Consider the following 26,719-nt stretch of genomic DNA (forward strand, 5'->3'; position numbering starts at 1 on the left):
ACGCTGGTCACCGCCCCCTACAAGGTGCTCTCCCAGATTTTGTTGCGTCGTCTATCCCCAATAGCAAGAGATTTCGAAGGGCAGTATCAGGCGGGCTTTTTGGAGGCCCGTGCTACTACGGATCAAATTTTTACTCTCCGACAAATCCTTCAGAAATGTCGAGAGTACAACGTGCCCACGCATCATATTTTCGTGGATTTCAGGGCAGCATACGATACAGTTGAACGAGAACAGATATGGCAGATAATGCACGAGTACGGTTTTCCGGACAGACTGACGCGGCTGATCAAAACTACTCTGGAGAGAGTGATTTGCTACGTGCGCGTTTCGGGGACACTCTCGAGTCCTTTCGAATCGTGCAGAGGATTGCGGCAAAGGGATGGTTTGTTCTGTATGTTATTGAATATCGCTATTGAAGGTGTGATCCGGTGAGCGGGCATCGAAACGAGAGGAACGATCTTCAGCAAGAGTAACCAACTCCTTGCCTTCGCAGACGACCTCGACATCATTACTAAACAAACCTTGGGGCGGCGGAGGCAATCTACGCCAGACTAAAAGCGGTGGCTAGGAGGATAGGGTTACGAATCAATGTGTCGAAAACCAAATATATGATAGGAAGAGGCTCCAGAGAAAGCAACCTTTACCTCCCACGGACAGTGACTATTGATGGTGAAGAACTGGAAGTGGTTGATGATGAGTTCGTATATTTGGGATCTCTGGTCACCGCCGACAATAATACGAGTAAGAAGATCCAACGACGCATTCAACCTGGAAAACGAGCCTACTGTTTCCTACGCAAGACGTTTCGATCAAGAAACATACGCCGCCGCACAAAGCTGACGATGCACAAAACGCTAATCAGACCGGTAGTCCTCTACGGACTTGAGACAGTAACATTGCTTACGGAAGACATACGTACACTAGCCGTATTTGAACAAAAGATGTTACGTACAAACGGAAAGCGGAGAGGCACTGCTTGGAGAGATTCCCATCGCACAGCTGGCGAAAGTTGGAAGACAACAGTGGGCCAGCCACGTCGCAAGGATGCCAGACGACTGTGCAGTAAAATCTGTTCTCTGTAAGAACCCCACCAGCAGCAGGAATAGAGGGGCCCAACGTGCTAGATAGCGCGGCCAGGTTGAAACCGACTTGCGTTTGTCGAGACGCGCAAAGAATTGGCGACGAGTAGCCCAGGACCGAGTACAATGGAGAGGAATTCTTGATACGACAAGAGCCAATCGGTTCTGCCGTAACTCCGGTTCTCCAGCAAACATTGTTTGTCAAACACATGTTTTTTTGACACAAAAGTATCAGGGAGACGGTCTCTTACAAGAGGGGAGGAAGGTTCAAACGGGTAAAGAGGTACGTTTCTCTTGCATTTGGAACGATAGTAGTTGTACAAGTGGCTATATTTCTGAAAGGGGGAATAGGGTACAAATTCAAATGAAGAAAGAGGGTTTAAGCATAACTAATTCAGATAAATTGATAAAATGAACAAATATATGGATCTACTTACCAATAAATTCCACCGAACGCCTAGCATATATAAGGATTTCTTGGAAAGTTTTTCCGAAGCAAACCAATTTCGATCCAGCATACCTACCAACCTTTGGAACTCCTTCAAACACACACCAACGCTGCACGTCGGGACAGTTAAACGGGGGGACACTTCTTCAAACGGCAAATAAATCCAACGCTAACACAAAGTATTTTTCGCTCATTTAATAGTGATTCAAAGATGTGTCGGTGTTGTTTTTTTTTATTTTAGTGTTTCTATCATACGCTATCAATTAGTTTGATTTTCATTATGTTATAACTTTTTAAATAGTCATCTTTTTTTGCGCCTTTCCCGCCCGCCTTTCCAGGCGGTCCAGGCGGTTTCAATTATAGCAATCGAATAACGGGCGTCTATAATGCTTGCAATGTAACGGTTTTGTAATCATTTTTTTTTTTCTTCTCGTTTTCTTATTTGTTTGTTTGTCTATGTGTCTGTAATGTTTAACCTGCAACGTTTTAAGGGCATACTGTACTGTAAGCAGCTGTTTGTTCTCAATCCAAGCATTGAGAATTGGGTGTAACTTTTGTTTGTTTGTTTTTTTTTTTTGGTTCTATATATTTATGTGTATATGAGAGTTGTCTAATACCATTTCTTCAGGCGACTTTGCTTTGTGTAAGAGTTTCCTAGCTAAAAGTTTTTTGGAACACAACTATTTAAATTGAATACAAGTTAAAAATATGTTTGCTTATTTTCTTCTTCTCTAAGACGAATGAAAATGATTGAAACTATATATTTTATTTAAAGCAGAAGATTATTTAAAGCAATCTTAAGCATACAAGTTACGCATTAGTTGGGTAGCTTGTGGCAACTAAATAGTACCCGCTTTTGCTCAAAGAAATTCATACATTTGAGAGGAAATTGGGACGCCGACGTGTAGCGTCTCTACAACGAACAAAATATTATAAAATAATACACAACATTCGACAGGGGGAAGGTGCATTGACGAACACGGAAAAGAAATGTTAGCAACAGTAAACAGCTGTCGAACGGTAGAATAAAGAATCCGAGTACAAAATAAAGGGAAATAGCTCAATCATCATCGCGACTTTCACGCCGCGCCGATGGTAAGCTTCAGCTCTTACTTTATGATGATTGTGCTGTTACTGGCCGAGTCCGACAGTTTCGCACTGGAACTGGACTGATCGTCAACATCCATCGCGGTGCCACCGTCGATCTGTCCAGCAGCGGCAGCCGCAGCTGCGGCCGCAGCAACGGTAGAAGAGGCAGGGGTTCCCGACGTTAGCGAGCCGCTCGCCAGAGAGGCAGCGGACGGTACACCGGACGCAGTCTGCGTTGTGCTGCTCGCTCCGTCAAAGGTGTCCGTATCGGTTTCGGCTTTTTTCCCGTTCACCATCTCATCGTCCACCAGATCAATCTGTAAGGTTTTCGACACAGAGAGAGAGAATATGGAATAGTGATGAGGGTGATCTTATTCTATGGTTCGATTTGGTTTTGGTTAGTGTGGATGTGATAGATGATGTTGATGGTTGGGTTAGATAGTTTCGTTCGCACTCAACGCTCATTCCGATCATCCTATTTACCTCCATAATCTCACTACTGTCCAGAGGGGCAGATTTTTTGCCCGAGGACTTTTTACCCTCGTCCAAATCCGCGGGCTTATCGCCGACGGTTGAGCTAGTGTCGGCACTTTCCAGCTCACTGATCGTCGTGGCCGAGTCGTCTTCCTTCTGGTTACTGTTACTGCTACTGTTGGTATTGTTGTTATTGTTCAGCTGTTCCTGAAGCTGTTTCTGATCCGCTTCGTAGTCTTTAAGAACACTGTCTAGGTTGTACTTTCGTCGGTAGTTGACGAAGAACGTGCGGAGCTGAGTTTCCGTCTTGGTGCCGATAGTATCGGCTATGGCCTACAAAACGAGAGTAAAAAATCACATCTCATTCCGTGGGGGCTAACAATTCGGCGGCCCAGCTTTTGGTTAATGAAATGCCAATAACAAAGCCTCTTTGAAAAGACAAAATAATTGCTCAAAGGAAGCAGACAGCATCTCAACTATGACGACAGATGAAATGCTACGCATGCTGCGATTGTTTTCATAGCACAACAATTTCAAACAAAATTACATGTTTTAGGGAATAGCATGAAACGGACCAAAAACTGACCAAGTGGACAACCACCATTCAACGAACGATTACCTGAAAGTCCCGCCCGTACTTGCGCACACCATGCACGGCCAGCAGCAATTCTTCGTTATTCCAGCGCGAGCTGACACGTACGGTCGCCGTTTCCGCCGCGTGGCTCATCTCGGGATACAGTTCAATCTGATGTTTCAACCCACTAACGCACTGCTTGTTAAGTTGAATCTTAAACCGGTGAAAGGTGAAAAAAAAACGAAACTTGATTGATGACAGGACAACCACAAGAAACTTGACTCCTCTTCTTACTTGACTCCAGAGCGAAACGATTTCCCTATCCATGCCGGCCAGCAGGTCCTCGCACGGTTTGCCCTCACCCGTGCTGCCGGCGATCTGGGCCGAATTGGCCAGCTTCACGATGTCGTCATGGTTGATGTACATTCCCCGCGGGGGCCTACGCTTGTGACTGTCACCGGACTTGCCCAACAGGGTCGAATTTCGCGCGCGTTTGTTCATGAAAGTCGGACCGGACGTGGGACGCAACACCCCGGTACGTCTAGAAGAGAAAGAGAAAATCGGGGAGAAACAGAACAGACAAAGAACGACTCATTATTGTGTGAATGTAGTGAATTCTTGAGAAGTGAGCAAGAAGTTTAAAGTACAGTGCAAAACACGGTGCAAGAGAGCGGGACAAACAAAAATTAAACTTTAGAAAAAAAATGCGGTGGTTATACCTCCAATGATGGTAGCAACTTCCGCACAGTTTCCCCTGGGGAGTGGTGTTCAGCTCGCTACAGGTCACCCCGCAACCGGAACAATTGAGCGAGTTTGAAGAGGCCGACTGTTGTGTACCAGTATTGCCGTTAGTGGCCGCGGTCGGAACCGTCGTTCCATCTCCGCCTTCTGTATCCGCCGCTTGATTCGATCGGGTGCTGGCAGTGGTAGAAGACGCGGCCGTGGCGGTAGCAGCTGCAGCAGCACCGGACCCGACACCATCGGCGTTCTGATCGTTCTGTGTTGTACCGTTCGTGCTGGGGGTAACGTTTGACCCGGTTCCGCTGGCGACGGTGGAACTGGCTGCACCGGAGTTAGCAGCAACCGTAATACCGCCCGTACTAGCCGCCGGAAGCTGCTGTCGCGAGACGCCGTCGAACCCGAATTGTATGCAAAAAGGAAAAAGAAGGTACGTCAGGGAGATCGACTGAATAGTATTGGCAAGGTGTGACAGATTTGAAATGTTGTAAGTCCTCATTGAAAGCATACGAAATTATTGATCTGATTGTGGAGAGAAACACTCGACAAGGGGAAGGAAACCAACAATGAACTGTAACAACCTGCCCCAGTACTGATGGCCTATTTCAAAGATAGAAGAATAGCTATGGAACTGACAAAAGAGAACCCGCGGATATCGAAGTTGATTCACATCAGATTAGTGTGACGCGGATTAATGCCTGCGAATTATACCTACCTACTTCTTTTTTGTAAGTCATAAAATTATTTTTAAGATATCCAAACATTGCCACCACCAATGTTATTCCGAGTCGTATTCTCAATGTTAATTAATCCTAGTTTTTCCTAAAAATATTCAACAAATAATAACTAAGTAAACGATTCTTGTGATAAGAACGTTCTTTTAAATGCAAACTCCATGAAATATACAAAACTTAAGTTATTTTTTGAATCTGCTAACAAAAGGTCACACTGAAAACTAACAAAGAAACAATAAATGATGCTCGGGGGTATGAAATTGATAGGAAAGTTGCTAGGAAGAAGCGCCCAGCTTAGCTCTAGCCATCCCAAGCCCCCACCTAGCGCCTCGACGTGGCCATATTTGAAAATACTCCAATTTGTATAATTCAGCAGCCAAGCTAGGAGATACGGCTAGGGTAGGGGTCGTGTGGTTTTTGATTCCTGATCTGTACTTTTTTGGGCAACCTTTGAACCATACGACTTTATTTTCGTTGGCCGTTGGCGCTATATCGTTGGCCAATTGCAGCCTGGCATCAGGTCTAAATGCCCTTAGTTCATCCCCCGAAGGGTCCGGAGTATCACTTAGCCTTTCTTAGCGAAGATACTTCCAACGATCGTTTGGTACGGGAGGTCCACGCTTTTTTCCTTTCGCTTGATTTCAAGGAGTTGAATGGAAAGAGGTATTATTTCTGGTTCCACTTGATTCCTTGGGATTCCTCTCAGCGGTACATCCTGCGCATTTCGTTTGCTGATGCTCGGTGAATCTATTTGATTTTCGAATTCGCCTTTTTGCTATGAAGAGAAACAAACCCTCCAAGCTTTTTCTTATTCGTGCATATTTAAAAACTAGTTACATGAGTATGTTTTTGATTAGAATTCCGCTGGAATGGTGTTTCCTGTTTTAGAATACAGAACAAGCTGGATATTTCATTCCCGTCTTTTATTTCTTATTCCGTGATGTCCTTTCATTTTTCTTTTACTTTTTTATAATTCTATTGCTCTCTTTGGTATTTCAACGCGATTATATAAGCATCCACAGGAGCTGTAGTTAAGTGTTTCAGGCTAAACGATTTTGGCGATTTTCCGACGAACAAACATGCGCATAGAAACGTTTCTTTTTTATTTGAATTTCGCCAAATACCGCTGAACTAGAATCAATCATTTTTTTATAACGATTCTAAAGGATGGTGTTTGTTCATGGCAGTTCTGGCCAAATTTGGGGCGTCTTACCAATCTTCTTCCACCAAAAGAATGCTATTTCCATGTGAACGTTTGTTTGTTTGTATTACCAAATACATTCCAGGTCAATGGATATGCAACGTAGCTCAAGGCTTGCTAGTTGAAAAGATCTCTGCTTCACTGACTCGATTCGGTCAACTCAAGTCATACCTCTGATTGTACAGCAAAACGAATGCGTTCTGATCTTTTTTTTTACATTTTCATTTTGAGCAAGTTTCTTTTACCGTTTGGAGCAGCGAATGACTGTAAAATAGTCAATTGATTTGCAGTCGCCACACTAACGAATAGCAACCGCCCTATCGTATGATTCAATACTACAAAAAAACAACCACCTCACGTGCGTGGCAGAAGTCGGTTGGACGCCGTCCGACACAAACGAACATTTTACTTGTCTCCCAGTTGCCATCGAGGTAGGATGCTCGCCTAATAAGTCACTCGTCGTATGTTCGAATCTCGGCTGGGAGAGGCTGTCAAAATCAATAGGATCGTAGCAATTGGACCTGCAATTGTCCTGCAGCTAGCTGCGAAGTCTGTCGTTTAAAAACAGAAGGTCAAGTATCGATTACAGAATGTAGCACCTTAGTTTTGCTATTCAAGAGAAACAAAAGATACGTCACCTTATGCTCCCCATAAGGTGGCCATATATGGATGGATTGTAGGCTGCAGTCTCACAAGTTTAATCGTTTTTGAAGCGCAAGTTAAATGCAGGAAGCGTACACATTCACGCAGTCACGGTCAACTTGCGAACCCTCCTTATCAAGAATGTAATGACTTCACATTTGCAATAAGTAATTCAACAGCAGTTCCTCGAGAATCGCGGCATCGGTCGGTTCCTCCACATTCGCAATAGCTTAAGAATGGTCAGCAACGAAAGTCGCGCCCGTTAAAGCGAGAAGTTTACATCTTTGAAGTAGACGGGAAAGACCAAAGACCCGAGACGGCTGCCTTGTGGGACTCCAGAGTAAGCAGTGACAGATCTCGGGATGACACCGTCGATGGTGATTGGACAATAATAAATTAAACCATCGTAAGAACCATGGTAGCACTACAAAGATCATTGTAAAAGCATTAGTTGCGACCGGTCGTCGAAGATTTTTATTGCATAAGATGTGAAAGTTTGAGTACTGGTTGTCGTGGAGCGCTTAGGTATTAAAGCCGTATTGATCGTCTCTACAATATAATTTTCGAAGAAACCAAATATAGGCGCATGCACGACGAGCTCACACAGTTGGTTTACACTTACATTTTTCCTATTCCCCTCTTTATGTAGATGAAGTATGTAGGGGAAGGGCGGTAAAGACGGACACTGCGGGAAAGACGGACACTTGTTATAGTTCATAAACCATAATTTTTTGAAGCAAATCAATGATGGGAAATGTTTCTATAAACTGAATTAACACTTTTGGACTAAACTGCCGATTTTTAGCAGCGCGGTTGTCAAATTTATAAGCAAAACAAAGAAAAAATGCGTATTTACGCTAACCGATGTAATTTTGCGTGTAGAGAAAATAGCTGGTAAATCGTTAAAAAACAACATATTCATGCTAAACCGACAACATTGCGTTAGTTTGATCTTTCACTGAATATCCATTGGAAACCTAGTGAATTTTCGAATATTCAGTAAAAAGTTATTGAAGTTTGAAAAAATGGTATCCAAGTCGGGAAAGACGGACACCCAACGGTAGGGAAAGACGGATACACAGATTTTGAACCCATTTTGCCCAACAATGATTTAACATTGCAAATACTTACATATTATATATGAAAAAGTAACCAGAGGGTAATATAACAGTTGGAATAAGCCAACTTTTAGAAACGATTAATTCGTCACTACTTAAAATATTGAAGGGAACCGTTCTATTTTCTCGCTCAAAGGGAGGATCGGGAAGGGGGTTTTCCCAAACCAATTCTTTCCTAAATATTTGATGAAATATGCTAATCTTTCTTACTACTGATAATTCGACGACGCGTGACACCTTTTTGCGAGTGTCCGTCTTTCCCATATCAAGTGTCCGTCTTTCCCGCCCATGCGCAGAAACTCTGATTTATACATGATGTTTATAATATTAAAAAAAGCATAAATTTTGGAAGAAATTTTCCAGCACACGTTGTAACTTTATTAGACAGAGACTTAAAGGTTCGGTTTGTACGAAAATTGCGATCAATACAGTTATATTTGAGTAGTTATTGGGTCTTTACCTTAAGGTGTCCGTCTTTACCGCCCTTCCCCTATGCTGATTTCCATACTGCTGGGATGACACCTGTGCTGATTGATAGCCACGCCAAGCCAAGAGGTTGCACTAGGCCTAGAGTCAGAAGCCTTAAAGGAGCTGGATAAACGGGCGCCATCCGAGTAGCGGATAAAAAACCAAAGGTAGTTTCTAAAAGGTCCAACTGCTGCAAGGCAAATCTACATACCTTCCAAGAGTATTACTTTTGACAAGATTTTAAACCGCCAACCAGATTCTGAACCTACACTAAATTTTGGACCTCTTTTTGTTCCAAATTTTGTAATAAATTTTGAAACAGATTCTGGACCAGTTTTTGGACCGCATTTTTTTTGTCAGGTTTTGGACCAGATTTTACATCAAATTTGGGTCCAGATTGTATAACTAGACCGAAATATAAAACTGGCTTATACGATAATATCCGATTAAGCGCGAGTCGCTCCGTACTACTATACGATTCTGTGTTGAAAATCGTATGTATGTCAGTTATTATCATTATATACGATAGAAAATCAACTTGGTCCCACTTTACCCAGCTTTAGTTACGATTTCGAGTTTGTTAGGAGATATGTACGATAGTTCTCGTACATTGATATACGAGTTGATGCTAGCTGGGAGGAAATGGACCGACCGAATATAAGCGTTGTACCAAAGACCGTCAACGCTCTCAACGACCACCAGCAGCTACCGATAAAAAATTGTAGGTCGAACCTCACACGGAGGATTTACTACGATAATTTCGTGGCTAACACAGAGAAGCTGCTGTTCGCCAAGGTCATGAAAGAGCATGTTCTTTATGCCATTATCCATATTTTTATCGGATATAGCTAACGTTCCGACCAACTGTCATATGAGTAGAAGAAGCCGGATTCAAGGAAAACTGGTTTCAGGACTCCAATGCCAATTAGCTGAGCAAAGCTTTGGTACTCCTGTAGGACCCGAAGAAAGACCTTTCCCTGTTTGACAAATCACCCAACTCGCAAATTTGTTTGGTCTTCCGAGGGTCGTATTACCGGCGATCGTCGAAGCGAAGATGATCATGCAGTGTCTGTGGGCTGCCAATTCTTTGATGGGATGACCCGATGGAAGGCAAGTTACGTCAGCTCAACAATCTCGTGATTCCTAGAATCCAAATACGCCTATGGTGCGTGTGTTTACCTGTGCAGTAAATCCAAGAAAGATAACCCCTCTTGGTGAGATGACCATTTCTAAGCTAGAGCTCTTCGCTGCCTTACTGCTAGCCAAGCTGCTGGATAACGTATTTCTGATGCTCAAGGTTGTAGAACCGAGAAAACAGACTTCGATCTGATGCACTATAGAAGCTTTGTAACAACACTGCAACAAATTTTTGTAAGTGTGTGTTTAGCTAACAGCTACAGTCGTCGCTCGTCGTTGCAGCCCGATCTGCTGATACCGTTTACTCGCGACGGCTCGCACTCCCGCTCGTGAGTAGGATCGAGGGCGATGACGAAGAAGAAAAGAAAAAGTAATGCACAATTTGTATCCCAGCGCCAGCAGCCTCACGGGAAGCTGATTCCCCTCGAGTTTTTTGACTCGAGAATAAGCTATGAAAAAAGACGATGTGAGGATGTGCCTGCGCGAGTGTGTGGGTAGCAGAACGTCTACACACCGCATCGGCGGCTGTTTCTTTTACGCCTGCGTGTGCGACGTAAGCGTTGGCGCTCTTTCGTGTGTAATTAGGCATGGTTGACTTCTGGCTCGATTCGCAACATTGCTTCCTTAACAGCCAGCCTTAAAATTCAGCCTCCAAAACCAGGATCCTTTTTAATTACCTTCAAGACCCTGTGTCGTAGCCTACGCTAACCGTGGAGAATTTTCCCCATCTACTCTAGGTTGCTGACCGACTTCTTCTAGTGGAGATAGTTCTGTCCTATTCTGCCTGCGGCAGATTTCACTTCATACGTTCAGCTTCTGTTTCGTGTATTCATCCACCGTCGCCTGGGGTAGACGAACTTTACATAATAAGAGCTAAGCCTGCAGAGTGTACTCTCTACGTTCTTAGCGCGTGGCTCGGGCGCTCCGAGACCTCTAGCCTCGCCGTTTTTGGTAAAAACAATTAAAACACCAGTTTTCAAATCGATGAAAAAAGAACTGATAATGCAATCATCTTCATGAATTTTCAGAGCGGTCTGCGTCGAAATTAGTAAAAGGCTCAATGACTTTGTTTGACAGAAGAGTAATTCTCGCTAAAACGGGGCCACTACTCACACGAGGTCTTCAAATATTCGTACTTTTGCGCTTAATTGGTTTTAAATGGTTAAAAAATAAGAATTACACTTTTGATACCTCGAAATAGTGGACCCCTCGTTCGCCAAGGGGCCTAACAGTTTCAAGAAAAGTTGAATTTGGAGCAAACCTTGAGATCTATATCATGTGATATTTCATAAATTTGCCATGAAACAACTAACAAATGGCCCGGTTCTGTAAAGAAGAAGAACAGGGCTTTCAAATGGAGTAAAAAAATTTGGCGGCCATCTTGGATTTGGTCGCCATATTGAAATTTATCAAAAAATCGCCGTTTTCGTCACAGACCACCATTGGAAAGCTGAGAAAAAATGCTACATGAAACATTCATAAAATTAGGTGTGCAATGGCATTAACTGAATAAAACAAGAAGTTATTTGAAGCAAGGTTCACAATTTTCATATAATTATTGTGATATTTTCAAAATTCGCCATGATACAAACTACAAACGACACGGATTTATAAAGAGGAGAGATAGGGCTTATAAACCAAGTGCAAAAAAATGGCGGCCATCTTGGATTTGACCATCATGTTGAATTTTATCAAAAAATCGCCGTTTTCGCCATGATCCCCCAACCGATTTTAATTTTAAGGCCACCATCGGAAAGCTAAGGAAAAATGCTGCAAGGAACATTCATCAAATTACACTTTTTTCCCTTTTTTTCGGGTTATCCAACTGGTCCCTTAATAACGTATAAAACTCTGCGCTGGAACCTTTTGTGATGTCAACAAAGTGTCAGGGAGATCTCAAACATCAGTTCTACACCTGACGAGACAGGCAATGTCGCCCACTAAAACACAGGTAGAGCCCCAAGCATAGCCGTCACGCCAACACACGCAGACGGAGGCGTTCCGACCCTGCGCGGACTCCACGAACTGACTCTAAGATTTCTCTGCCAAAGGCCGCAATGTCATATTTTAAATATAATGATGACGGTGATGATGATGAGAAGAAAATTATGTAAATGTGCTTTGACCTTTTTGTACCACTCGAGTTGCAAAATGTGGTATAGTGAAGAAGTGGAGAATTCGTCAGCCCCGCCTGACACCGGTCCTCAACCGCGCGCCCGTTTTCAATTTTCCAACACAAACAACCACAAATGAACCAATAGGTAAGACAAATTTCGGAGCATTAGTGGTTATCAACTTATCAGGGCAAATTTAATCTTTCATCCCCTTAGCATTCATGCAATGTTCCACGATACAAAGTAAATTGAGCGCAGCACAAGCTGGACGTTCACGGTAGTCGACAGAAGCTTCAAAATATAGAGACTCACCCGCCTTCCAACCCTCGAGACCAAAGAGCTAGTGCAGTAAAGCTCTGGGCTTAAACGTCTCTCTAAGACTCGACCCCTTCCCATCGACAGACCCCGCGGGCGGCCATCAGAGCACAGGACAGCCACGGGGCCAGTGCAAAAATCCTACTGACTCTATCTAGCAGCACCGCCTAGCCGAGACTCGAACACACGACACGAATTGACCTAATTTTCCTAAGCACTTCTGTTATTACCCGTAATTATTATGAAGTGGTCCTTCAACACCCAACCGCATCTGGTATCCCGCTTACATCCCCTTACTAACCCTAAGCCAGAGCTAACCCAGAAACATTCATCTATTAATTATCAGAGATCCCCGTACTGGCCTTATTCTTAAACGGAATAAAAGCACTTTCTGAACAACGCAACAATCACATTTGGTAAATTTTTACCCCGAGTCCCACTTGAAATCACAAAAGTATTTTGACATAGACCCACATTTAGAAGTAAACGTGACCGCTGTTCATTTACTGATTAGTTAATAAGCTCTACACCACGACAAGGTTCAGTTTTATCGTAGGGATGTGCAGTGGTATTAAATAAACGAAACAATTAATTATCTGTATGAAGGTTTACAACTCTCATATAATAAAAGCTGTAGCTGTGGAGCGCTGAGGCATAAAGCCGTATTGATCGTCCACAATATGTTGTTTCAAGAAAGCAACTATAGACGCCTACACGACGAGCTTACACAGTTTGGTATGGAGTTAAGTGGCAGAGATGGGTTGATAGTTATTTACATTTCTCCTATTCTGCCCATAAATGCATAACAGTCTCATCTGACTTTTCACCACTTCTGAGATAAACCTGGGAATCATCTTTAAATTAACTATTCTTTCAATATTTCAAACAAAAAAGTTATGTTTGTTCCCAAGATGTTGAAAAAAATATCAAACTATGTCAGTCCCATATTACAAATAAACGCATAACAGTCACAGTAGTAAAAATATATCAATAAGCATCTGTTTTTTTTTTGGAAATGTCTGAACCGATTCGACTACAGCAACTACCAAACGGAAGATTTTATGGCCTAGAAAAACACTATTGAGGAGAATTTGGATCGGATGTACGATTCCGAAGTTACAGCGGGAACAAGTTCCGGAATATATGGGACTTGAACATAGAAGCACCTTGAATCGCAACAAACCCATCATGTGACACCTATAAATACACGGATTTGCAAATCTAGACTATTGGTAGTCGTCCAAAGAGTTCAAGACGTCATTGGCCACATCTAAACATGTCCGTGATTGTTCCGGATAACCCTACGGGGATCAGTTTCTGAATTTAACTAAAATACAATATGGGGCATCTCTAAGTCGGTACTCGAAATTGCAAAACTAGTTTGAAATACTTCATTTGTTGTCACATATAGTGTCCAGAAGCACATTGGTCATACTCGGACACGTTCTGGGAGTGTTCCGGACACACAAGGAAGCAACCAGCTTCTGAGTCAAACAAACCCCATCATGCGACCTCACTATAAACTCAAGATAACAAATTACAGTAAAAAGGCGAAAAGGTCAGGAAGAGATTTGAGTCAAAAAGGACATTTTGAACAATTGAATTGAACGAGCACGTAAATTATCAAAACAACAACGACACGTGGTCTTGAAAATACTGCCGAGTCACCGACAGCGCAAGGATCAAGGCATGCTGTGACTGTTACGCGTTTATTCTTGCTTATTCAAGCACAAATAAACGCATATCGGTAACTTCGGCAGTTTTTCTAAGTTTTGGAACAAATTTTAGGTCACTCGTGAACAAATTGTTCATAAAAGTATTCTGTTATGTATATTCAAGTGATTTTATGACGATTTGGACGATCTGTTTCCAAAATCGATTCAATATTAAAGAAAAATTGTCGTGGCTTCAACAGCGTTTTTCGTATTTACACGTTGGTTGCACGGATGGTGCTTACTTATGCCAATCGTAGCAACCTTTTGTGCACAGAAAAAAATTGGCAGCACTATGGGTATGAAATGGGGAAGGCAAACGTGAAGCGTCTAGCTCTAGCTCTAGCTATCCCAAGCCCCTGCCTGGTGCCTCCACGTGACCTTACCCGATAATGCCCTATTGAGTAGCCAAACTAGGAGGTGCGATACTGGGACGGGTGGTTCCCGGCTGCTTGATGTCAAAACCGTGGTTTTGGGCAGATGGCGGAGCCACACGGCCTTGCTAATAGGTAAGCATAATATAAGTTATTTTATTTATTTAGTTTTTCGTTTCAGCTTATGAAGCACCTCCTGATATATAATTAAAACTTTGGTCAAAACGAGTTTCAATACTACATGGATACCAGAAGAAAAAATTAAATTAATTATTAGAAGCACTTATGGAAACTCAAAGGACGCAACTCTATTCCATTCGAAGGACTACTGGTGAGATTGTTGTTTTTACCCATATATACCACATTTCATCTTAATATCATATTATTAATTGTATTATTATTAATATCATATATGTGGAAGGCTGGATGATGGAGTGGATTACCAACCGAAATCCTTAAGGTCTGAAGCAAACATGGCACTTCTCAATTCTCACAAACAAATCATCACGTGGGTTAAAGTTGGTATAATGAAATTGACTATTACATGGAAGGATTCTCAAGCAACTACGCTCGATGGTTTGTTGGTATTGCTAGCTCTAACCCGTCGCAAACAAGTCAGACATCGTGACACACTTCGTTTCCGCCGGTTATAGCCAGTATTTACCACAATGTCTCCCTCCAAAAGCCGAGCGCATTGAACGGAAGCCTGGTACCGTTCCGGCCGCCCGGTGGTGTGAACCTCCAGTGGAAGATCTACTCCAATAATTTCGTGGCCAATACGGAGAAGTAGTGGCAGATCGCCAAGGGCACGATGACGCTGAAGATGACTGCCGGTAAGGCCACCCGGCAGAGTGTCGAAGGGTTTTTTGTAGAAGCCATGGAAATCGTGGATGGAATTCCTGAAGTAGACTGAGAACATTCGTAACTCCAATGAATGCCAATAAGGTGATCAAAGCTATGCTGCCGTGAATCGTATTTATATTTATATTTATTTATCCCATTTATATAGGAGACTCTATAGAAAACGGGACTGTTATGCGATTCATGGCAGTATAGTACTCCTATCGGTGAAGGAACTTCCAGCATAGCTCTGGTCATCCCAAGCTCCTACCTAATGCCTCCACTTGGCCATACCTTTTCCGACTGGCAACTTTTTGAGGGGTTTGAGGGGTCACATCTTTAATTGCGCAAGAAATGAGGAAAACCATGGTGGAACACTCATCTCGTGGAACTAAAGAAGCGATCCAGGAGAGCCTGGAATAGACGTCGTAGGGATGGCGTGGAACCTTTCAAGTAAGTCTGGAAAGCCTATGCCAAGGCTCTCTTCTGCATGCACGAGCTGGCATAGCACAGGTTCTGCAAAAACGTTTCCACTTACGGCGAGGCAAATCGGCTGTCCAAATCGGTTAATCATTATCAGGTTAAAGATTATCAGGTTAATAAGATTCGAAATTTCGGTCGAAATAGCGGTTACTGACGAACGACATTGGAATGTTGGAATGTCTTTTTTATAGTGATTTTCCATGCTGTGTGGGCCCTGAAGTTTGAAACGATTCAGAAGTCACTTTAGATTGAGGGTGGCTCGGGCTCCATTCAATTCGATTTTAGCCAATTTCCCAGTCGTCTCAGGAGTCGCAAATCACTTTCGACCTGGTCGAGTTATCTTGCATGTTGAGCCACTCTGTTCCTGGTGCCGGTGGAGTTGTTGAAGAACTGTTTTCGTCGCACTGTCGTTCGGCATCCATACGACGTGTCCAGCCCATCGTAACCTACCGACCCTCGCCAGATGTACGATGGGAATCTCTCCAAGCAGTGCCTGTAGCTCGTAATTCATACGCCTTTGCTACTCTCCGCTTTTAGTTTGTACCCCGCCAAATATCGTCCACAGTGCTTTCCACAGCTTCAAGTCCATTAAGAACTACCGGTCTTAGAAAGGATTTGTACATTATCAGCATCGTACGGCGTACGCCCGTCAACGGTTACCATCCATAAGAGGCGCGCTTGTTTCATTTGAACCTCTTCCTTTCATGTATTTGGTCTTTGACACATTTACTTTTAGCCCAATCCTGCTAGACTCCGCTTTCAGACTGGCGTAGATTGACTTCGCCGTTGCAAAGTTCCTGGCTATGAAACCAAAGTACAATAGCTATCTATCTGCTCCCTCACAGGCAGAAACATAGGGCTGTCATACAAAAATCGCCTCGATTCTGCATTCCGATCGGGCTCGATCCGATCACAAACGTCCCGATCGACGTGTATTATAGCATAGGATGTATTTCGATCGAAGCGCAATTTCTGATCAGATCCGGTTCCGATCGGTATATAGAATAGAGGCGAATGTCAATTTCACTATTGATAACTTTAGCTTCAAATAACGCATGTAGCACCTTGCGTCTGTGTTCCCATGTGTCTAGATCTACGTCTACCGACGTAAGGAGATAAATCTTCGAAATATCGCAATGCACGTCGGACAAATCTCCGTTGTACACGTTCAATCCGCAGTTTCAAGTTACCTGCCTTAGGAATCAAACCAGACTGCAATTTTCTAATAGCGGACAAACTAGGGTGCAATACAACGATTTAAGACAGTGGGCATTGTGAAAGTTCCGACCAATCTTAAAGATGAAACCAAGCTGCCGTGATGCCTTGGAGATAATTGATTCACGATGTAGATAGAACGTAATTTTTGTGTTCAGCAAGACTTCAAGGTCATTAACTCGATTCACTCTGCGTAACTCAATATCACCGACAATGTAACAAAGAGAATCGGTTTTTAGTACGGTGAAAGTTCATAACTTCACATTTAAAACTGCTTCAAGTCAAAGCTGTTCTCCAACGGCGATGGTCTGGGCACTATTGCCTAAACGTCTCGGTTGTCGGGGACGAAATGTGCACCATGCGGCGGTGGTTGTCCGCTTCAGAAACGGTAAATTTGAACCCAACCACTGAAAGATACTACGACAAAACTGTGTAACCAGTCGCAGTCGAATAAAACGTTTTAATCAATGTCCGCCAAAATCGATTTTCCGATAGTTTAACTCACTTCTTTCAACCGCAACAGCATCCGCCACGGCATTATTGCTACGAACAGACATCGATAATACTAGAGGCGAATGGTGCACATTAGCAGCTGACTCCCACTCAATGTGCGATCGGTTAAAACCACCACAAACTATCACAGTGTTACGCTCAGAGCAGGCATCGCACAACTCACAGACGAATGAAATGTGTGCATTAATCACATCGATATCCCGACTTTTATCAGGCGGTATATATACACTACAGAGCAGCGGTTGTTTTCCATCGTACGTACGATAGAGCTGGGATGATGTTGTCCAGCGGCAATTCAGACACCACCGAATGTAAAGTTATTGCTGTTGTCTGAGTTACATTCTCAAGGAAATACGTTGAATAACGTGCCCAAGACGTGTTGTAAAGAACTGATGCGCTCGTCTAGTCCTGTCTAGGTCAAATATATAGCGTCAAATTCGCTCTCAGCTGTCGATAGAAAGAGCTCGTTGATTTTTGTCCTCAGGCCACGCACATTTGAACATAGAAGAAACATTCGTCAGGTCATCATGGCCTGCTGGCCTTGATGAAAAACGTTCCTGTCGTCTCGATCCCCGCTCAATGAAGTGATCAACTCAATTGAGTGAAATAACCATTATTATTAAGTATATTCCTAAAGGTAGACCTGCGACATGCGAGCAAGCAAAAGGTTTTAGACCAAGTAGTCTAACGTCTTTCCTGCTTAAATCATTTGACGATTTACAGGTAAGTAGGTTACAACCACACTCATCACTCGACGATGGTTCTAGTCCATCGCTGCTGCAGAAGCAGCTATTGAGAATAGCTAAGTTCATGTCGCTAAAAATCATGCCTCGGTCAGTCCTCGCTTGCAGCATTGGTCCGCTAGCGAAAAAATTGCTTTAGCATATAGCATGAAAATGTTAAGTAATTGACGAAAAACAAATGACTGCGGTTAGCTTTTACGACAGTTACAAAGTCTTTTGAGAATCCGTCACGGTTTATTTCTGAAATGTCAGTAGATAATAACATTTATAACTATACAAAACTAAGACTAATGTGTTACTATACGCGATCATTTTCTATATATCTGTTGGTACTTCGGGAAAATTCAATTTAAAATTGTCTCGAACATCAAAACGCTATCTGCTTTAAAAATTTCAAACAAATGGTCACTTTTGCCAAATATAACTTAGGCCAGAAATGTATTTCAAAGTATGTTAAAAACAATTCGCCTCACAAGCATTAAATCTAATTTATAAATATCAAAGCCATTCGTTCCACTTGTAATACTGTTACACTTTAACTAATTATTATTTCGCCTGCTTCGAAACGCGTAATAAAAATTAAATATCCTCCAGCAGCAGGGTTTCGGATGGACCCCCGGTAAAGACCGACGACCCGGTAAAACTGTCATCATTTTCAGTATTTCTCCGAAAAGAAAAACGACACAAAAAAAGCAACTAGGATGATTCCTTTCTCAAACGCGCACTGTTCTCTCATACACTCATACACATTTTCGATACGCTAAGCCTAGTGTGGTGATGGATTGGTTGATAGTACATAATGATGATGATAGTGTGGCAGGCAGTTAACCGTGATAGCAGTGATTCGATAGCCAGGATAGACACTGAACTATACGCGGCCACGGTCGTGTTAGTCAAGCACAATGATGACGTCATCACTCACCTTATCGTCATTGTCCGAGTCCTCGTTGCTCCCGTGGTCGCTCCCGTTCTCCGAACTGTCGTTTTTCTTCAGCTTCTCCTGCCGATCCATCACGCTCGTTCGGCTGCGGGTTTTCTTCCACGAGTAGTAGAACTTTACCAGACTGGCGATCGATTTGTCCGGCAGCTGCGGCAGGAACAAAGACACAAAAACTCCATTTAATCAATTGTTCTAACAACGACCACAAAACTTCAAAACTTACCATCTGTCGAATCCGGTGAAAGCTTTTGCCGTGGAACTGAAACGCTTGCTCGAACAGGACCTTATCCTCGACGGTCCACTCGTCCGGGAAGGGGGTAAAGTTGGCCAGATCCAGCACGGCCCGTTCGAGGTCGTGCTTGTGCCAGAAGAGCATCCCGAGCGCCTGCTCGCCGTTGTATCCGTACTTCTCTTTGGCCACTGTGATGTACTCCTCCACTGGAGTAATTAGAGGGACAATTTTAATGGTCAAACTAAACAACGATTCGATTCAGTCAGAACTTACGCTTGTTGTCTGGAATTTCCTTTGTCGGGGACCACACCAGCAGGGCACGGTCGTTTAAATTTTCCGGTTTCCTCTCTGGTGCTGGTATTAGCTCTGGGCATACGGCTTGGTAGTCGCGACCGACGCGGATCTTTTCTGTTGGTTAAAAGAATTTATTTGAGTCAAAGCTACCACTTTCCTCGACAAATGAATCACAAAATCATAAAAACATTACATTTTAATAGTTCAAAAAAAAAATCGGAATCATTTTGGGTACCTTTTAAGTAACTTTTGGATATAATGATTGATCAAATTATTAGTGCTACTTATGAAAAACAATTTTATCAATTAACTAGCATAATATTTACGCATTTATCGGCAGGTAAAGTTGAAAGCCCCATCAAATAGTAAATAAAAAAAAAGTTAAAATGACCCACAAAGACCAATGTGTGACCCGATGGACGCAACTGCAACTTTCGATACCATATTTCACCGGAGATACCCGCCAGCAAGTAAACTCACATCACAGTTTGATATGCCCTCTGTGTACTATCAAAACGTCAGAGGTTTACGAACTAAACTCATTTTAATCATAACGAGACAGCAATATGCTTCTCCTAGAGATCAAGTGCATTCGTTTTCTGCCCCCAAATGATACCAAATAATCCAAATGATTGGTTTCTCTTACAACTAGGGTAAACGAACCATTAGTGGTGGTAGTACCAGTAGTGGTGGAAACTCGAATTATTCCATTATTTTTGCAGATTTTGGTACAAGTTTGATATTTATCAAATAATACTGTTACTGGTGCTTCGATACTTTTCAAACTTGTACCAAAATCTGCAAAAATAAAGGAATAATTCTAGTTTCCACCACTACTGGTACTACCATCACTAATGGTGCGTCTACCCTAGTAACTCATTTTATGAAGAAAGAGCACAACTACAACTGTCGTGCAGCATTCTCGCAACGTGGTAGAGCCCATTTAGCCTTCCAACTTTCGCCAGGTCCCCGAGGGATATCTCTACAAGGACTGCACCATCAAATATGGTAAGTGTACGTACGTCTTCCGTAAGCAAAGCTACAGTCCCAGGTTCCGTGGCTCCATGCGGGTGGGCAATATTCAAGCTTGGAGCGAACTAGCGCACAAAAGAGTGATTTCAAACAATAAATATCATAAGACAGAGATCGCTCTGCAGTTGTCTATGTTCCTCTTCTTATGTAGGGTATTGTCGTTATCGTCGGGCCACTGTTATGGTCGGGCCATCATGATTTTACAATTTTAGTAACTCATGATATCTATGATACAACCACTGTAAAACTTCTTACTATGATAGCTAACTTTTCACAATATTATGAGTTTCAATGGTGTATTCAAAACACCCGTACTGAATTCAGTGACTGAATCTTACAAAAAAAGTTTTCCAGGCGCAGTGAACTTTTCTTCAAGAAATGATTCATGAAATGCATTTATCGAGATAAATTTTGAAAATGTATGAAGTGTGTTGTGCCGCACACGAAGACTATAGAAAAATCACCTCCAGTAAGGTGTTTGGGAAGGCTAAGGTGAAATACTAGAAAAGCGCTATTTGTAAGGGTCGGGCCACTTGAGTAGTCATGGTTGGGCCACCATAATTTTGACCGCAGAAGCGCAATAATTGCTAGGGAATGTCAGTCACGTAAAATGTTACGAAATAAAGCAAAATTAATGCGATAAAAACCTAGGTTTTTGTTGTTTTTTTTTCATTGTAGTTGTACACTTTGGAAAACGCGATTGTAGCAATATTGATTTTACAAGATTGCCAAAATTTCCCAAAAATGCAATTAAAAATGGGGTATTTTTACGTATATGAGCCGTTGTTTACGGGATTTATTCTTTTCATGTCTCTATATAGAATTTCATTTCATATATCTTAGATTTTCTGCGGTGGCCCAACCTGTACAACATGGCCCGACTATGACAACATTTTTTGTCTTCACGAAAATGCCTATAACTTTTTCATTTTTTAAGCAATCAGTTCAAAACTATCCGGAAATATACCTTATTCTTAGACCTTTACAACGATGCATTTAGATTTCCAAAATTCCTTTTGAAACGAAAGTTATGGGTGAATTTCAAAACGTGGCCCAACCACGACGACACTCCCCTACTGGAAACATGTAAGCGGATTTCCAAGATATACCTGAGCTAATCGATGAGTTAAATAGACGTCCGATTGGAAGTTAGCTACCATTGTAGAAGTTCGTGGCTCTCGTATCGATTCGCCCGACGAATCACACCCTCAGTCGTAATGTTGAACAAAATATAGAAGAATCCATCACCTTGTCGCAACTATCGGCGCGATTCGAAGGGACTCGAGGTCGAGAGTGCCCTCAAAACGCCCAAGTATTGACTCTCCGTCAGCAACCATGTACTTTCTCTTGGCAGTGTTTATGACCAGTCCGATTCCGGCAGATTCTCTTTTGAAAGGCACAAATGCCTCTACAATAGCTCTACGATCAACACTGACGACAGCGTGGGATTATCTACGCCCTCAGGACGCATCGCCTACGGTACTAAGGTACGGTACGGTCGATTGCTTCCAGTTTGTCTCAACCAGTTTGCCCTCATCGATTATCACCTGAAGGTCAAGTGGGACGATTCCTTGCATCTAATGACTCCAACAACGATGTAATCATACTAACTGAAACCGGTTGCATCGATTCTCTTTAGCTGTTTGAATCCGCCTTCAACGTATATCGTTGTGATTGTAGCTCGAAGAATAGTGACAAAAGTAGTTTTGCTTGCTGCAGTTTACATTCCACCTGACAGAAGTACAGTTGTCAAGTTTATCGATGAGCATGTTCTCTCAATCCGTGAATTATGTGACAAGGGGTGTTCAGAAGAAAGAGTTCTCATTTGTGGTGATTATAACCAACCGCAAATTCCTTGGTTTAATGGAGAGGATGGAGTACAGTACAACAATTCTCTTCCGCTTCCTGCTGCTAGCGCTGCTGTGGTCGATGGATTTGAATTCTTGAACTTGAACCAAGTTAATTCACTGCGTAATAATCTCGGACGAACACTGGACCTCGTTTACTACCTTCCTGAACAAGAGATCGCTGTGCGTCGGGCCATTTCTCCGTTACTTTCTGTTGATCTCCCCCATCCCCATCCTCCATTGGGTTTATTCTAGCCTATACTGGCAGGCCCGTTGAAGTTCCAGCTGTCATCTTCTATTCCTTCTAGTGTGTTCTTGGGCGGAACGGAATCATCAACCGTTACTGAATCTTGCGAATTGTTTGCTGATCATTTTTCTTCTGTGTTCGCCAGTGGATGTACCACGCAGTCTGATGCTGAAAAAGCTGCGTCAGGTGTCCCCGATTGTGTTGTTGATCTGGACATTTTGACATCACTCCCGACATGGTCATTTATGGTGCAAAGAAATTGAAGAGCACCTACTCACCTGGACCCGATGGTGTTCCGGCTATTATTTTCGGTCACTGCGCTACTGCTCTTGCCGTGCCTCTAAGTCGAGTTTTCACCAAACCGTTTGAGCAGCGGAAGTTTCCAACGGTGGCGCTGTGGAAACAATCCCATACGTTTTCCGTATTTAAAAAAGGAGAAAAGCGAGATGTAAGGAACTACAGAGCCATTAGCAGTCTTTCTGCTGGATCAAAGCTCTTTTAAATCATCGTAAGTGGTATAATTTTGAAATGCACCAAAAATTATATATCAGTCGACCAGCATCCTTCTGTGGCGACGAACTTGATGGATTTCACTAGTACCTGCATCTCACAGATAGAAGCTGGAACTCAAATTGACGCTGTGTACACAGATATTAAGGCCGCTTTCGACACAGTAGATCATCGAATACTCTTGCACAAGCTCTCTAAACTCGGTGTATCTGATAGATTGACTTCATGGTTGAGCTCATATCTAACAGACCGTGCTTTACGTGTCAAGCTGGACTCCACAGTTTCACGTGCACTCAGTAATACTTCTGGTGTTCCGCAAGGCAGTGACCTGGGGCCTTTGCTATTCACCTTGTACTTTAACGACAGTGCCATTCTGCTTGGTTCCGGATGCACACTGGTATATGCCGACGATCTAAAGATCTACCTTGTTGTGAAATCTATTGCTGATTGCTACCGATTGCAAGCGCTGTTGGACACCTTTGCTGATCAGTGTAATAGAAACAAGCTCACAATTATCATTGCCAAATGTGTAGTTATAACATTCCACCGATGTAATACGCCCATCCATTACCGGATAAACGGAGCTATTCTCGGACGCGTCGATCATCCTGGGCATCCTGGCGCTGTCACTCATTGCAGCTCGATATAGAGATGCCAAAAGAGTGGTTCCATTCCTTTGCACGCCTGCTCTGCGTATCATTCCTTCAAGTGCTATATTAAACAGTAGGTTAAAGCGTGCAGCGCCTTGTTTCAATTCCCTCTAACGTCACGAATGCATCTCATATTTCACCTGCTATTGTGACGCTTGATTTTGATTTGTCTAGCATTGTACGATGCAGCATTATAAGCTTGGTCGGAAAGCCGTGTTCACGCATTATCTGTCATCATTTATTTCCTTTCACTTAATCGTACGCTGCCTTAAAATCCACAAACAGATGGTGAGCCCTCATGTATTGTATTCCCGAGGTGAACATTTGATCCGTAGTCGATCTTCCTTCTTGAAAACCACACTGGTAATCGCCGACAAAGGATTCTGATAACGGTCGTTTCTGTTGAACAGAATTCTCCCGTATTCTACCTTATAGGCGGAATTTAGAAGTGTTATGCCCCGATAATTACTACAATCGAGTCGGTGTTCCTTCTTGTATATCGGGGAAATGAGACCATCAAGCCAGTCTGAAGGCATTTCTTCTTCCATCCAGATGTTTAAGATCGTGGCATGGATTGCTTTGTGCAGCTGCCGGAATTCCATCCTTCCCAGCAGCCTTTCCGTTTTTCCGTTTACCTGTACCATTTAGAAGCTCTTCAAAGTGCTCTTTCCACGTGGCAGCCACCATGGCCTGGTCAGTCAATAGATTTCCATCCTTGTCGTTGCACATCATTGGCACCGAGATACTCTCCTTCGCCCTACTGTTGACCATTTTATAAAACCGCCACGCGTTGTTCCTGGCAAAACAACTTTCTGCCTCACTGAGCACCTACTCCTGGTACTCACGCCGACGCCGACGGGTTCTTTTCTCTGCAAATGCGACTCCTATTTGTTGTTCAATTCTACAATCTGCCTGCCATAACGTGGAAGCAATCGCAAGGCGGTACCAGTATTCTTGACAGTTACAGTGCCGCCATCCTGTCACAAATCAATCACGTCGTTAACGAGCATAACCGCTGCCTGGACCTCTGTTTCTTTTCAACACAAGATGCCGCACCATTCCTCTCAACAGCTCCACTGCCTTTAGTTAAAGATGTATCTCATCATCCTCCGTTAATCATCTCTCTAGAAGACAACTATACTAGCGATCATGACACCACCACCAACCTTCCTATCATCAACAGCCGCCCAAACCTTTTCAAATGTTTTGTCGATGTCATTGATAGACATGTCCCGAAAAAAGTAAGTCGTTCCGGATAGCACGTGATCCTTAGCAAACGAGTGATTGGCGAATGGCGCTCAAATCACTGAAAAGAGCCACTCGAAAATTTTCCAGACACCGTATGCTCTCACTACAACATCACTACGTTAGAGTAAATCACGAATTCAAGCGAGTCAACTCAGGTCGCACCCAGCTTTCTGGAAGTTTGTGAACGAGCAACCCGAGGAATGCGGGCTGCCCTCCTCAATGATCTATCGCGATGAAACTGCCTCAAATTTTACATATGCAGCTTATTCGCTGAAAAGTTTGCTAGCGTGTTTAGTCATGGATGTTTAACCAGCGACGATATCGAGTGCGCCGCAAGATACACAACTGAAGTTCTCCGCCTTGCTGGAAATCTGCTTATATGTTTCCTGTGCACCAAAAAGGCAACAAGCGAGATGTGGACAATTACCGAGGAATTGCATCGTTGAGTGCCATCTCAAAATTGTTCGAGCTAATCGTCTTGGAGCCACATTTTTCACAATGCAAGCAATATTTGAGCGCGGATCAGGATAGATTCCTCCCTGGTCGATCCACTACTACTAATTTGCTGTGCCTTGCTACGCACAACGTCGACAACATGTCTGCAATGACGCAAACCGATGTCATATATACCGACCTGTCAGCTGCCCTTGATAAGCTCAATCACGTAATCGCAATCGCAAAAAAATCGCAGACTCGAAAGGCTTGGGATAGGCGGAACTTTCCTGCGATGGTTCCGTTTTTATCTAACAGATCGTCAGCCGATGGTTGCCATCGGTGATTGTAGATCCAGCACATTCTGCGCCACCTCAGGTATTCCGCATGGTAGTCATCTCGGACCGCTCATATTCCTTCTCTATTTCAATGACGTGAACTTCGTGCTTGAAGGACCAATTATTATATGCCGATGATCTGAAAATATCAACTGAAGACTGCATCGCTCTCCAACGCCAGCTGGATGTCATCGCTAGTTGGTGTACCTTAAACAGAATGGTTGTAAATCCCTCAAAGTGCTCTGTAATATTCTTCTCACGTAAAAAAGATGCTGTTATTTTCAACTACACGCTGCTATCGAGCACTATCGAGCAATCGTCAACAAACCCTCTAGGATCATGGGATTCATTTTTAGAATCGCCAAAAGTTTCACAGACGTCTACTGCTTAAAAGCAGTAGCTCCCTGGTCAGATCGACTCTGGAGTACTGTCCTGCCGGTTGAAACCCAAACTAGCACAACAGTTCTGAACGAATCGAACCCGTCCAGCACCGCTTTCTGCGCTTTGCTCTTCGTCAGCTGCCCTGGCGAAATCCGTATCACTTACCGAGCTACGAAAATCGATGTATGATGATCCACATAGATACTCTCTCTACACGGAGAGATACATCTAAAACCCTGCTAGTCGCTGATAATCTGCGAGGAAAAATAGATTGTCCTCAACTTCTAGAGCGAATCGACCTTAATGTGCAGCCTAGATCCCTTTGAAATACTGCTATGCTGAGGACGTCCTACCACCGTACGAACTACAGCAAATACGGGGCCCACAACGGTCTCCAGAGGACGTTTGACAAAGTAGCATTCAGTAGCATTATAGTCGCTAAATATTCAGCCGCATAGGTCTCTGTCTTCTGGAACTTGTTACGCTTGACAGCCTAGCGCGAATCTTACATACCACTAGGTAATGATCAGATTCGATATTGGGTCCTCTGAAGGACC

At 43.1% G+C, this 26,719-nt stretch overlaps 1 protein-coding gene across 1 annotated transcript in view; it reads right to left on the reverse strand.

The window, feature by feature from the left end:
• Positions 1-1,720: 1,720 nt before the first annotated feature.
• The window catches only part of LOC128744396 (REST corepressor), a 32,366-nt gene continuing 7,367 nt past the window's right edge, over positions 1,721-26,719 (reverse strand). The window contains exons 4-11 of the mRNA XM_053841391.1: positions 19,457-19,591; positions 19,175-19,389; positions 18,934-19,098; positions 4,384-4,781; positions 3,959-4,205; positions 3,710-3,877; positions 3,100-3,423; positions 1,721-2,933 (exon numbers count right to left, since the gene is read on the reverse strand). Of these exons, the coding sequence (XP_053697366.1) occupies positions 2,637-2,933; positions 3,100-3,423; positions 3,710-3,877; positions 3,959-4,205; positions 4,384-4,781; positions 18,934-19,098; positions 19,175-19,389; positions 19,457-19,591 (1,949 nt within the window). The 3' untranslated portion in view covers positions 1,721-2,636. The remainder of the gene's footprint in view (positions 2,934-3,099; positions 3,424-3,709; positions 3,878-3,958; positions 4,206-4,383; positions 4,782-18,933; positions 19,099-19,174; positions 19,390-19,456; positions 19,592-26,719) is intronic.

Source organism: Sabethes cyaneus, chromosome 3 (genome assembly GCF_943734655.1).
Source record: "Sabethes cyaneus chromosome 3, idSabCyanKW18_F2, whole genome shotgun sequence".
NCBI classification, from domain to species: domain Eukaryota; kingdom Metazoa; phylum Arthropoda; class Insecta; order Diptera; family Culicidae; genus Sabethes; species Sabethes cyaneus.